General features: G+C 49.5%; 1 protein-coding gene and 1 long non-coding RNA gene across 2 annotated transcripts; both read right to left on the bottom strand.

The window, feature by feature from the left end:
- Window positions 1-324: 324 nt before the first annotated feature.
- Window positions 325-2,161, bottom strand: LOC124681058 (pectinesterase-like). Its single transcript, XM_047216027.1, has 2 exons — window positions 1,087-2,161; window positions 325-998 (listed from the first exon to the last, which is right to left on the bottom strand). Exons 1-2 carry the CDS (start codon window positions 2,159-2,161, stop codon window positions 325-327), a joined length of 1,749 nt encoding a protein of 582 aa, XP_047071983.1.
- Window positions 2,162-2,686: 525 nt separating this feature from the next.
- On the bottom strand, window positions 2,687-3,889 carry LOC124681059. Its single transcript, XR_006995688.1, has 3 exons — window positions 3,829-3,889; window positions 3,434-3,606; window positions 2,687-2,897 (listed from the first exon to the last, which is right to left on the bottom strand). It is a non-coding gene; the product is annotated as an uncharacterized LOC124681059 (long non-coding RNA).
- Between the last annotated feature and the right edge of the window lie 10,745 nt (window positions 3,890-14,634).

Raw genomic sequence — 14,634 nt, 5'->3', positions numbered from 1 at the left:
ATAGTGAAACCATAATGAAATCTCGGCATTTCAGAAAAAAAAATACATAGACTTCACACATATTTGAATTAGTTAGACATTTTCAATTAAATTATGGTTAGCCGGTTCGCAAAAAAATATACAAAGTTCTATTAAAATTATTTTTTATTTTAAATATATGTCATATATCAATATGAAACATGACAAATACAACTAGGGAACCATATCAATGATGCAAAACTTGACTGAGAACGAAGTTAATTCTCAGCTAGTCGAGAACTAACAAATCCCTTAATGTAAATTAGTAACATTCACATTGATGCCAGCCATTCATATGCTCGTGTGTCATTTCTTGATTAGGTCGGCGGTGAAGGTGACGCCGGTGGACGGAAGCCAAGCGAGGCCGTCGATGAAGCGCCTCACGGTGAAGCGGCTGGCCCATTTCGGGTCCATGATGACGTGGTACCCCGGCCACCTCACCCGGCCGGCGACCCCGGCACCGGGCCCGAAGTTCCTGTACTCCCCGTAGAACAGCGTGCCGAGGCCGACGTCCCCTGCCCACTCCAGCCACCCGCGCGAGCGCACGCCGGCGCCGAGGTAGGACTCCATGACCACCACCCGCGAGAAGGGCTTCCACGGCCGGCCGAGGTAGGTCGGGTGCTTGGCCTCCACGACGCAGTTGTGGATGGAGAAGCCCGTGTTCTGGTTCGGGTCCTTCCGGCCCTGCGCCGTGACGCTCCCCGTCTGCCCCGGCGCCAGCGGCAGCGTGGCGAGGGTGGTGCGCTGGATCACGGCGATGCCGTTGCCGAAGACGAAGTCGACGGTGCCGGAGACGCGGCAGTCGCGGTAGAACTGGCGCAGCGAGTGCGCGTACAACGTGTCCTGGTGCCCCTCCACGGCGACGCGGAAGAAGGCGGAGCGGTCCGCGTCCACGCGCAGCGCCACCGCCTGGTGCGCCGCCGGCCCCGCCGTGTTGCGGATCGTCAGGTCCCGCGCGATGAACCCCGCGCCGGATACGGCTGCGTAGTGCGTATACGCAAAGTGACGGCATCTTTAGCTTTTGCGCATGACGTAACGTGGCAACGAGCCAGAATATATTGGGCTTACCGAAGGTGGCGCTCCGGAACGTGGTCCAGCCGCTGGAGAAGCTCCGGCTGCCGGTGATGACGGTCTCGCCCATGCCCTCGCCGACGATCACAATGTTGGTCTTCTTCTTCTTCACGTCCACGTTCTCGTAGTACACCCCTCGCTTCACGTAGATGACGTACCTCCTCCTGCCGTGGTTCGGGGCGCGCGCCACCGCCTCGCCGACGGACCGGTACCTCCCGCTCCCGTCCTGCGCCACCACCACGTCCACCCGCATCGCCTTCTTCCCGCCGGACCGGCCCCGGGCGCGCGCTTTCTCCGAGATCTCCTCGTTGATGCCGCCGGCGATGTCCGCCACCCACGGAGGCAGCTCCGAGTCGGCGCCGGACGCCGCCGTGTCGTTCTTGACGCGCTGGCGCAGCGGCATGATGCTGCGCAGCCGCTTGTGCATGGCGAGGAGGTTGCTCACTAGCTGCGTCAGCTGCGTCACGGACGCCTCGACGCGGTGCAGCAGGCGGCCGTCGGTGCCGCGGAAGCCCTCCGTGCAGGTGTCCTGGTTGCCCAGCGCGGCGCTAAGCCAGGCGTGCATGTCGTCCTCGGCGCGCGCGCCGCTGCGGACGCCACCGGACGCCGTGCCGTGCTGCGTCTCCGCCTCCGACTCCGCGCCATCAATGGGCTCGGCCATGGCGTCGAGCGACCAGCCGAGCTCGTCGACGGAGTACCCCAGCAGCTCGATGCAGTCGCGCACGGCCATCTCCTCGCGCTCGTGGTTGGAAAGCGACGCCAGGCGTGCGACGGATCCTACGGCGCCCACGGCCTCGCTGAGCGTGTCGCGGAGCGCGGCGCGGAGAACGGGCACCGGGCCGCTGCCGGCCCCGCCGCGCGCCGTGTCGAGGCGCGAGACGCAATGGCCGCGCCCGGCGCCGGAGGATGAGACGTTGAAGCACGCCTGGCGCAGCAGCGCGTCCTCGAAGGCCTCGGCCTCCCCCTGCCCCTTGAACGTGTACCCGGAGAACACCGCTGCGCCGTCGCCGCCGCGGGCAACAAGCAGGAGCACCAAAAGCAGCGGCAGCAGCTTCGTCGTCCATGGCGCCATTGTCGCAGTAAGCGGTCGCGAGGAGTGTATCGCCATTGCCACGGGACGTGCGTCCGCGCGTGCGTATATATTGTAGAGGCGCCACGAACGCAAGTAATCTGTCTTGGCGCGAACGGAGAGGCAAGGTATAGTTTGTCGTGGAAGAAAGGCGAGCAGAACTAATATAGGCATAGCATGCAGGTCTTTATCAACTCCTCCTTTCCACTGTGAGAAAAAAGATAGTTTTCAGGCGAATGGTTGGCTCCATTACACCAAGTTAATCACCTTAGAATTCTTTTTTTTTCTCTCTTCTATGATAGGATCATCGGATCACGTCGATGCAGCATGAGTGCAGTGGAAGTTGTGAGTGATCACAAATTCACAACGATTTTGGTTAGGCTCCACCGGCGTGGCCACTGTCGAGTGTCGGTCGATACTTGGAGCAAGCAACGCTAGAACATGTCTCAATCGGGATGATTCGGCCATGCGGCATGCAGATTGTGCCATGCTTCTCGTGGAATTCACATAGCGAATTAGGCAGTTGGATCATGAGGCCACGGGCACCTGACGCACGGACACTCAAGGTGGCGGATTCCTCTGTGTTTGCTTGCTGATCCAGGCTTCCAGATTCGCTTCTTTCTTTGTGCCGATTCTGAATCTTGACCGAGGGTATTTGCTTAACACAACTTCTTCCTGGCAAGCAAATGGCAAATGGGGTTGTCACGCCCTGTTACCGTGTGCCATTTGCGCAAGCACACTGCAAAATTTGAAACTTGATCAGTTCCATTGCGAGTTTCGTTTCTTTTGTCAAAACACGCGACATCTACTAAAATTGCATTGCCTGAAGATGGCGGAGACTTTTGTCTGAAAATTGGCAAAAGTGCCCCAAACTTTGCACTTGTAGCAAATGGTGAGAAAGATGGCTTGAAAGAAGCCTAAAATGTAGTGCACAGGGCAAAACCGTTTTAAATGGTGCAGTTACACAATGTAAGAATCAACCAAAAATGCGAAGATGATGTTCTGTTCTATTCTAACATGAAATAGTTCTACGTATTTTAACAAAGGAATCAGAGTTCGTAGTGGTACGGGGCAAATTCCTTATTTTATATATTGTTTCCGAGCAAATAGCACAACAACAATTGTGTCACACGCCCAATTCCGCCCAATCATATAGGCCCTTTCAGCTCAAAAGTTACTTCTCTCTATCTTCTCCTTACACCGCTTAAAAAAACTGCTTACGAAAAAGCAGGGGCAAATGAAAAGAAAGGGAGGAAAGGGTCAGAACAGCCATACCTTTAAAGTCGCAAATGCGTGACTGTTGGAGTTGGACTATGCTCTCCTGCAACAAATTTCGCATACAAATTGTTCAATGGATGCTGTAATCACAGCGAGCCAATTCCATGGTCGCCACCAGAACAACGTACGAGGTCTTACATGCTAATGCTCATTACTGAATCATCCAAGTCCTTCCTGAAAAAGAAATATTTCATGTCAATGGCCATCAGCACTTCACTCCTCAAATTTTGATTATAAGAAACACAACACTTTCAATGTTTCCTAGTACCAGGATGCGTCACAACATTTGCATCTTTTCCAATTGGATAAACTTTCCGTTCACCATAGTTTTTTTATTGCTTAAGTTATTAGGCAAAGCATAGCTAATAACTATCGAAAAAACGGATGTGTACCTTGTGAATACCAACTGACAGCCCAACTGGATCATTGACTGCCCAAAGTGGTGAGAGAAGGAAACCCAAGCAACAACAATAATAATTAATAAAGCTCAAATTTAACATCATAAACTTGAAAATTCAGCATTACTGCTAGAACAATGCACATTTTAAGAGTGCAAAAAAATATTCACATGCTCCAGGTCCTGAAGGAGAAATTACTTCAGCATTTCCCTCAAGGTCTCAATTACAGAAAGCTCAATTCCAACTGACGCATAAAGCCACCAGGTTCTTGAGAATCCAAGTGATGATAGTCTGCATCTGAGAGATGAAACTTATTTATATCTTTTATGCGTTGGAATATCATGGAAAATATGGGATAAGAACACTTAAACTTCTGTAGCACTTACAAAAAGCTTTTTTTTTTATTAAACCACAAAAACAGAATAGTTAAGTGTACAGTCTATGGAAGCACAACAGCAAATGTTAAAACATAAATCTATTATCATTTTCAACCCAAAGATAAAAGCTTTTCAAACTAGATGAATTCCCAGCGCATTGTGGTGGGATTCCATGCAAAAGCTTGTACTTACAGTGAAAAAAAGGCAGTTTGGCTGCAATGTTGGAAACATGCAGTGCTCCTTCTTTCCCCAGACATGAAAAATATGAAAGTACATGTACATTAAGAAAATTTGAAGCTTATAAGCCAAATAATTGGGAAAATCTTGGTGGCGTTTGTTTCAGCGTTCAGTCTTCCAAGATGTGCACTAATCAATACTCCCTCCATCCCAAAATATAAGGCGTCTAAGGATTAGTTAAAAGTCAATGTTTTTAAAGTTTGACCAAGTTTATACACAAAAATATAAATATTTATAATACTAAATCATTATCAATAGATTCACCCTAAAGTATATTTTCTTAATATGTCAATTTGATATTGTAGATGTAAATATTTTTTTCTAAATATTTGGTCAAAGTTTGTAAGGTTTGACTTTTGACCAATCCTTAGACGCCTTATATTTTGGGACGGAGGGAGTAATTGTTAGCTCATCGTATGTGACAACATCAAGTACTCTGAACTCGTATGAAGAAATACTGGCCATTCTACTGAAGTAGTGTGCTATATGTCAAAAAAGCAATGGCAATTAACCACATCTGAGAAAGAACCTGTCCATGATAGACACTGCTGGCCAAAATGAAAGTTCCCAAACTGAATTGTTGCCAACTGATAAAAGCAATATTTCCGCACAACATGTGTCCCCACATTGAAATCTACACTTCGCTTATGATGATGGATTTTTTATGGAAATATTGGCATGATTAATATACCATACTAAATGCGTATCTCACAAACATTTAATTAGTAGAGGGGGGTCGGTCACAAAACATTGCCTCTATACTTACCTTCTCATGACCAGTCAAGAAGAATCTCTCTTTTAATTTTCTAACATAACCTGAAGAGATATGAACTGAATAATACTTTGCCAATTGCTTTACGCCTTTGCTTGCTTGTGTTGAGTTTTTCTGTTTCCCTTGCCTCTTCCAGAACGATATTTTTTTCATGGTACTTGCAAGTTAATGAGTTTGTAATACTGTTTAGAGAACTTATCTTTATGAAAAGAGGAACAATCCACTTACCAAATTTGTTTCCTTCATCTTCTTACTGCCTAGCCTGTATGTAACCAATGAACAAAACTCAGGTATCTTGGCATGATCAATTCTTAGATTATCATGCTAAAGAGATGCATAGGGAATAATGCATCAAGGATAAAACAGTTACTTTGAAATAGAGTCCATGTCTGACCACGAATGGCACATGACCCATCAGAATCAACAAATTAGATAACTTAGTTCATGCAGCCAAGATTAGCCTATATGCACTAAGGTATACTACTATACTGAGACTATTCACCACTAAGAGCGTGAAGCAGATAGCTTCGGCTGAAAATTTATCACTGACTTTCATTACTTGGTTTGGAAAGGATTCCACAGCGTAGCTGCAAAAGTCACGAACTGAGCAGGTAAATGGAGGTGCAGAATACGCATAACAGGAGTGTTGTAAAGATCTGAAATCAGATTTGTAGATAGAAGCCGATGCTGCTACATCGTCAAGTGGCATAGAAGAATCAGAACGGGATGCTGCTGTCCGCGCCATCGTCCCAAGGGGAGGCCTCGTCTTGGTGGGATCACGGCTAGCGATAGTTTATGCAGTCGTCCGCTCGTATTATACTCAATGAAATGATGAAATGTTTACAGAGATATAACTTTTAACTGCTAATACTTAGTTGGAATTATTACATCCTTGCTAATTAACTATAGCACCATTCAGTTCACAAGCTTTAAGACATCTTAGAGTTACAAAATTCATGAGGCAATGACATCCTTCAGTCAGTTTTATCTGTCGAGAGATAAAACAATCGTATCCAGTTATTCAAAACTAAGAATGTATACAGTAAAAACAATTCGAGGAGAATGTGGATATATGTCTGTTGATATAATATCTTATAATATATTGTATACTACTGACGGATAATTATAACTGATTACAGTTACAACCTATCAGAATACTGCCTGCTAAGTACTATATCACCAACAGACATAATATTTGACAGAAATAGGACATACAGCAACTTGAGCAAACCATATTACTAGAGGTGGTGGTGGACTGGTGGTATTGTAGGTATATCAACAGAGTAAGAGATATATTTTCTAGTCAACAAACATTTAAACTGAATAAAGTCATGGCATTAAATTCATTTTCTGCAAATTTGTGTATCTGTTCAAGTGTATGCATCTCGTTCACAGCAATATAGAAGAACTAGGCGAGACGGCATTTGCTTACCAGACAATAACAAAGGAATACAACTCGCACATAAAGTGTGGGAGCAAGAAAAGGGGTAAATATGCTCTATATACTAAAGTTGGCACAGTTACAGAACATTTTTTCATGCTGAAACTTTAGGGCCTACAACTGTTATAATATGGCAGTGTTTATGTGCAAAAACATAAAAACATACAAAAGTGTGATGCTGACAAGATGGAGCATGAACGGTGGCAGGTCAATGAGTTATAATCCACAACAAAAAAAACTATCCTACCCATTCTAGTATGCATGTGCAACAAAAATATTATGACAAAGGGGACAAGCTATAAATTTCATTGTCGAAACCTAGTGTTCTGACATTACAATGAGTAAAATGCGTAAATAGTACCAACTACACCTTCCTGAAACCACAGAAACACCAGTACATACATAAATACTAAGCTAATTACAAACCAAAGAGGCAAAATCAACATATGAAACTACTACCAGCTATCCCTACTATCTGAAAGGACAAAACCACCATTGATTCTTTCTTTAGGAAGCGCGGATTGTCACCATCGGAACAACTCCAGTGTATTTTCTGGTCATTCTCCAGCCTGGACGACATAATTTTCAGTAAGGGTTAGAGCTATTACCAAGCGTCGCAATGTACTCATGGATACGCTTTTGTTTCTCCTCCAATTCAGCAATCATCTTATCAGCAGCCTCGTTGATCGTTCTTGGGAGGTATATTTCCATCCGGTCGAACCACTCCCCCAGTGTCATGGTCTCAAGGCTGCTTCTGCCAGCACGTTTTACCTTCATCCCATCCCCTAGCTCTCCCCCACTTCCAACCAACCCCCCAATGTCATCATCTTCCTCTGCTCCACCACCCATTTCTTCATCACCCACATTGTCAGAAGCACCACATTGAGCACTGCCCCTTCCCTTGAGGACTTCCTCCTCCAATGTCTTTGCAGCCGCCTCAATTTTTACATCCCCAGCTGCCGCCTTATCCCCCTTCTCCTCCTCACCATCTTTTACTGTCGTCAAAGTTGACAGATTCCCCGGCAGCTCTCTTTGTGCAGCCACCTCGTTTTCCTCCTCTTCCTCCACTTCCTCGTCATCAAGAACGGTGCTCCTTGTACTAGTGGTCCTTGTAACCCTTCCCTGGCCATCATCTTCCTCCACTCCACTACCCTTTTCTTCATCACCCACATTGCCAGAAACAGCACATTGAGCACTGCCCCTCCCATTGGGGACTTCCTCCTCCAATGTCTTTGCAGCCACCTCAATTTCAACATCCCCAGCTGCCACCTTATCCCTGTTCTTCTCCTCACTATCCTTTACTGCCGTCGAAGTCGCCAGATTCCCCGGCAGCTCTCTTTGTGCAGCCACCTCATTTTCCTCCTTTTCCTCCACTTCCTCGTCCTCAAGAACGGTGCTCCTTGTACCAGTGGTCCTTGCAACCCTTCCCTGGCCCCTTCTGGACCTCGTCTTCGGAGGCTGTGGCGGAGGGGCAACCGGCACTGCATTCTTCTTCCTCCTGCCACGCGTAACAACCGGGGCCTCCGCCTCTTCTTCCTTCTCAGGTTCAGGGGGCTCCGTGGTCTTGTTCCGCCCACCACAGCGGGTCACCACCACTGCTTCCTCCTTCTCCTCTTCCTTCTCCAATTCAGCGGGTTCCGCGGCCTTTTTCCGTCCACCACGGCGCGTTGCTACGGGGGCCTCCTTCTCCCCCTTTTCCTTCTCTTTTTCAGGGGGCTGCTCCGCCTTCTTCCGTCCACCACGGCGCGTCGCTACGGGGGGCTCCTTCTCCCCCTCTTCCTTCTCTAGTTCAGGGGGCTGCTCCCCCTTCTTCCGGCCCCCATGGGGTCTCAACTCTACAACCTCCTCTGTCTCTTCCGCGGGCACCGCTGCAGCTGCCTTGCCACGTCCGCCCCGGCGCGTAGCCGGGCGGGCTTTTTCCTCCTCCAACACCACTACCGCCGCGTCCGGCACTTCATTCTCCACTTCGGGGATCTCGGTCACCGCGGCCTTCTTCCGCGCGCCCCGGCGAGTCGCCGCAGGGGGCTTCTCCTCCTCCGCCGCCGCCGTGTAGCGCGAGGAGCGCCTAGGTTCGGGGCCGGCAGCAGTGGCGGCGTCCAGATTCAAATCGGAGGAGATGGACACGGCGAGCACGGTGGACTCGCCGATCTTGATGGAGTCCCCATCGGAGAGCGGGGCGGGGACGTTGGGCGCGAGGGGCGCGCCGTTGAGAAATGAGCCGTTGGAGGAGCCGAGGTCGGAGACGGCCCATCGGGCGGCGGGCGGCGGGAGGAACTCGATGGCGAGGTGCTGCTGGGAGGCGCCCACGTCGCGCACGGCGAGGTGGTTGCCCTTGACGACGCGCCCGACGCGGAGCGCGGATCCGGCGGCACACTGCCGGGTCTCTCCCTTGCGTGGACCTTTCTCCACCACCAGGGTGAGCGCCGGCGGCGGAGCGGCCATTGGGGAGTGGGGAATCGTATTGTCAGAGAGGGGGCGGGGTGATTTCGAATTTTGTGGGGGGAAAGAGAGCGTTTGGGCTTTTGGAGCTTTCGCCACGACGGAGAAAAATTGGAAACTGCTGGGCGTCCCCCGGGGATCTGATTCCCCAGCACCCGGGTCCCCAACCGTCGGATCAACCATTTTGACTGTAGGATTTGCATGTAGCAAAAAAACATCTCCGGCAGCAAAAAATGACCCCCGGCAGCAAATGACTGAAGCAAAAAACGTTTCGTTCAGAAAAGAAAATAAAAAGGCTGGGCTCGCCGGAGACCTCGCCGGAGACCACGTAGCAAACATATTACGCAAATGTAGCAAAATCGCAAATAAATTGTAGCAAATTTTTTCATTCATATGCTGCAAATCCTCTAAGACATCAAAGGAGACATCAAAAATGCGTAACGTCGGTAGCAAATTAGTAGCTTCAGCCTGCAGAGACAATGAAGGAGACCTCGCCTGCAGCAGCGTCGCCAAAAAGGTTGCAGCAACTCCGTGTACCTAAGGTAGCAACACCCAGAACCGCCGGTAGCAACGTCGAACATCTAAGATAGCAAACCACGCGCACCGCAGGCAGCACCTCCGCCATCGACGCACAAAAACGGCGCTCAATGGTGGTAGCAACACCGGAGGCCGTAGGTAGCAAACGCTGCCTTTGCCGGTAGCAACAATGGAGGCCCAAGACAGCAAACTCATGCAGCCATGGCGGGCGCTTGTCGCTGGCATTAAGAGGGAGTCGGGCTGGCTGGAGCTGCGCCATGACGAGACGAACGGACTCGCGGCGTGCGGCGCCATGGCCGCACCACGCGGCAGCGTGCAGTAGCGCCTGGCTGGGGCACGACATCGAGCTCGCGCGGGAGGCTCCCTGGCCGGCCTCCTCCGCTCGGGCTGCGCGGCTGCCGCCTAGAGCGTGGCTGGAGCAAGGCGGCTCGGGCACGACGGCTTGAGTTCCACCATGGCCGCACCTCGCGGCGGCGGGCGTGGCTGTGGCGCGGCGGCGGGTGGTGGTGGAAGCCGGCGGAGGCCCCCCGGGAAAACAAGGCGGCGCTGTGGTGGTTGACCGGCGGCCGGCGAAGTGGAGCTAGGACGCGGCTCCCGAAGAGGTGGAATCGGAGGTCGCCGGCGGCGCCATGGCTACACCTCGCGGCGGCGCGCGGAGTCCGGGACGGAGAGCGAGCGAGGGACGAGCTCAGGAGCCTCGTCTCCATCTCCATCTTCGGCCGACGGAGCACCAGCGGCAGCAAAGCTCTCCTCTCCCTGGCGTCGGCAGCCAAGCCTGCGTTCTGCGTGAATCTCCTGAAGCCCGCGTCCAGCTGGCCTCCTCCGGCGGTCTCCTCAGCCTCGGCCGCTCCATGGCTTGCAAAAAAAGTGAGAGAGGATGGGGACTTTTTTACAACGAGAAAGAGAGGATGAGGATAGGAACGCGTGGCCAGGAAAGGTAGGGAATCCCTGCGGTGTGGTGGGTCCGGCAGACACGCGTCACGCGCGGAAGGAGGAGGTTGCGGGACGGTCCATCCCCCGGGGGAACACAATCATTTTCCAGAAAAATTACGAGAACGCCACTACTACGGCGCGTTTGGTGCCTCCATTTTTCTTCCTCCAAACTCGGGGTGTGTTTGGATTTGAGAGAATTCACACTTTCCTCCGTCCCCTCTCTCCGCTCGCTACAGTAGCCAAAGGCTCATCCACGAGATCTGGCCTGATCCCGAGCCCCTCCGGTGATGATGTCGGCAGGAGGTGGTGGAGGTGAGGCACCAGAGTTAGTTTCCTAGGTTAGGAGTAGATTCCCGGTGGTTTGCCGGTTAGATTTGGAGTAGGAGCTCTGGTTCACGGCCAGATCCAGAGCGGGCCGAGTTTTGGCGGTGTCCCTCTCTGCTCCGGCGGCTGGAGTCCAGGGAGCCCCTCCTCGACCGATCTCAGCAATAAGGCCAGCGTCATATTCTTCGAGCTCCTCTTGGCGCCTCTTCTTCCGCTCCTGGCCGGCTGACGAGGCGATTCCTCGGCAATGCCCACCATGAGGGGTTTGGGTTTTAGAGAAAGGTGACGATGGAAGTTCCGGGAGTGAGGGAAGACACGACGTACCCAGGTTCACGTCCCCGCGGTGGAGGATCGCTACGTCCTGCTAGCAATCCACTATATGAATATATGTACAGGGGGCCGCCATAGGCGGAGTTGTTGGATCTAGTCTAGTTCTAATCTGCGGGTTGCGATATCTAGGCGTGTCACATCTATGATTTATGTTTCTGAATATACCTGTCTAAGGGGTGCCCTGCCTGGTTTTATATATCGGCCAAGCTAGGGTTTAAGAGTCCTAGTAGGATTCGTATTGGAGTCTTCTTTCTTGTAATCCAAGTTGATATTATTTGTGGGTCCAGCTTGTCGAGTCCTTGTGCTGGTCCATCTTCATAATCTGTATCGGGTATGGCAATATCGGGTACCCGAAGGGTTATGCCCACATCAGTAGCCCCCGAGTGTCTGGCCAAAGTGAAGCTTCGGGCAGGGACTAAAGTTGTCATCGTCTGAATATCTTGATCATCTGTTGAGTCTTGAATCTTGTGCTTGATGCAGAGTCGAAGTTTCTTTTTGTCGGGTGCGCGAAGCGCTCCCGATGGGAGTAGCCCCCGAGTCTATGGGCGGGTGCTTGCAGCCACGCATAGACTCAAGTTGTACTACTCGAAGATCTTGATGTTGATGTCTTCGGGTTTATTCTTCATTGTCGACGAGGCTTCCATTTTTTTATCGGGTGCGCGACTAGCGCTCCCGATGGGAGTAGCCCCCGAGCTTGTAGATGAATATGAAATAGTTATGTATAGGGTGTAAAAAATACTAAGTCGAATAACGTAGATGTGTCGGAGGAGTCGATGATTTAGATGATGTCCGGGAGGAGTGATACGTCTCCAACGTATCTATAATTTCTTATGTTCCATGCTAGTTTTATGACAATACCTACATGTTTTGCTCATACTTTATATCATTTTGATGCATTTTCCGGTACTAACCTATTAACAAGATGCCGAAGCGTCAGTTCCTGTTTTCTGCTATTTTTGGTTTCAGAAATCCTACACAGGAAATATTCTTGGAATTGGATGAAACAAAAGCCCACGGCCCTATTTTCCATGGAGGGTTCCAGAACATCGAAGGAGAGTCGGATGCGGCCAGCAGGGGATCCACACCATAGGGGGCGCGGGCCCACCCCTGGCCGCGCCGCCATGTGGTGTGGGCACCCCCTGGCTCCTCCGAGGCCGCCCTTCAGCCTATATATTCTCCCCGTCGCGAAAACCCTAAAGCATCAAGTCATATTCCACGAAGAGTTCCGTAGCCGCCGCCATCGCGAAGACAAGTTTCGGGGGACAGAAGTCTCTGTTCCGGAACGCCGCCGGGACGGGGAATTGCCCCCGGAGTCATCTCCATCGACACCACCGACATCTTCATCGCCGTTGCTGTCTCCCATGATGAGGAGGAAGTAGTTCTCCCCCGAGGCTGAGGGCTCTACCGGTATCTATGTGGTTCATCTCTCTCTCCCATGGTGTGATCTTTATGTGATCATGAGCTTTGTATCATTATTAATCTATGTGCTACTCTAGTGATGTTATTAAAGTAGTCTATTCCTCCTCCATGATGTAAAGTTGACAGTGTGTGCATCATGTAGTACTTGGCGTAGGTTATGATTGTAATCTCTTGTAGATTATGAAGTTAACTATTACTATGATAGTATTGATGTGATCTATTCCCCCTTTCATAGCTATTGTTGACAGTGTGTATGCTATGTTAGTACTCGGTCTAAATTGCAACGATCTATTATGCACTCTAGAGGTTACTTTAATATGAACTCCGGATTCACTCTCCACAGTGTGGCGGTGACAGTGTGCGCATCGTGTGTGATTCCTTTATGACGTTGTGGAGCTTGTTTACTCCGGCTTGAGGGTGCTCTTGTAGCCCTACACAATGAATGGTGTTTGTTATCCAACAAGAGAGTGTTTGAGAGTAGCACAAGTGAGGAGAAATTATTTATTTATTATGTGATCATTGTTGAGAGTGTCCACTAGTGAAAGTATGATCCCTAGGCCTTGTTTCTAAGCATTGAAACACCGTTTCCATCAAGTTCTGCTACATGTTCGCTTGCTTCCATTTTTATTTCAGATTGCAATTACTACTTATAATCATCCATATTACTTGTATTTCACTATCTCTTCGCCGAACTAGTGCACATATACATCTGACAAGTGTATTAGGTGTGTTGGGGACACAAGAGACTTCTTGTATCTTAATTGCAGGGTTGCTTGAGAGGGATATCCTTGACCTCTACCTCCCTGAGTTCGATAAACCTTGGGTGATTCACTTAAGGGAAACTTGTTGATGTTCTACAAACCTCTGCTCTTGGAGGCCCAACACTGTCTACAAGAATAGAAGCGTGCGTAGACATCAAGCTATTTTCTGGCGCCGTTGCCGGGGAGGTAAGGTAAAAGGTATTCACATCCTCCGACTACTAAGCTATTTCCTAGCACTGTTGCCGGTGTGTGAGTGCTCGAAGATATTTCCTTTAGATCCTGCAATTATATCTTTTTGTTTCTTGTTTTTATTTTCACTAGTTAGGCTTAATGGAAAACAACAAAAAAATTAGAGATCTTTATGAACTTTATATTTAATTAGGACATGATGTGTTTGAAGAGAGAATTAAAAAAGCCATGGAACTTTGTTTGCAAAATAGTTGTAGCAATGTTATTAGCATGAACTCTTTGAATACTATTATTACTAATGCTATGGAAGAATTTAAGCTTGGGGAAGCTGGTTGTGATATTTTTAGTCCCCCAAGTTTTGAGGAGAAAATTTTCTTTGATGATACTTTACCTCCCATTTATGATGATTATAATGATAGTGGTATTTTGGTGCCACCTACTATGGAGGATAAAGTTTATTATGATTATACTCTGCCTGCAATTTATGATAATTACATAGCACGCAGATAGTTGGTGGTAAGAGGAAGGACAAGCACGCAGCTCAAGAGGATGATGAAATTGTGCCAACCTTCAATATAGCAGACGCACATCGTGGTGATTGGCAGGATTTGAGGACGGTGAATCCGTATCGCTATGAGCAACGGACTTACACTGGTGGGGACAAGCTCTTCTGGACCAAGACTCAAGCAGCCATATGGGAAGGTTTCTATGACACTCGAGAGTGTATGAAGAATGGTGCTGTTGTGATGCCCAAGGCCATCAACCCTGACGAGCTTGCCTTGCATGAAGCCACAAAGTACCGCTTTGTGGTTGAAACCTTGAAGGGTTTGGGACTATATGATCTTGTGTGCCTAAAGCCCGATGATGAACAAGCGGAAAGCATCTATTGTCCCCTTCTTGTCCGTCAATTCCATTGCACCGTATTCTTCCATGATGATGAGGATCGCACTATCACTTGGATGACTGGCAAGGAGAAGTACTCATGCACCTACACTCAGTTCTGTGCAGCCATGGGTTGTGGTGGTGACAGTGCTCCAGGGT

Source organism: Lolium rigidum, unplaced genomic scaffold, assembly GCF_022539505.1.
Source record: "Lolium rigidum isolate FL_2022 unplaced genomic scaffold, APGP_CSIRO_Lrig_0.1 contig_33095_1, whole genome shotgun sequence".
Classification (NCBI taxonomy): Eukaryota; Viridiplantae; Streptophyta; class Magnoliopsida; order Poales; family Poaceae; genus Lolium; species Lolium rigidum.
The sequence above is the reverse complement of the archived record's forward strand: the minus strand, read 5'-3'. Positions and strand labels throughout refer to the sequence as shown.

Bases quoted from the DNA above. Each gene is read 5' to 3' on its own strand.
- LOC124681058 (XM_047216027.1), bottom strand. From the start codon at position 2,161: ATGGCGCCATGGACGACGAAGCTGCTGCCGCTGCTTTTGGTGCTCCTG. The intron at 999-1,086 runs GTAAGCCCAATA...CGCACTACGCAG, and splicing joins GTTCCGGAGCGCCACCTTCG to CCGTATCCGGCGCGGGGTTC.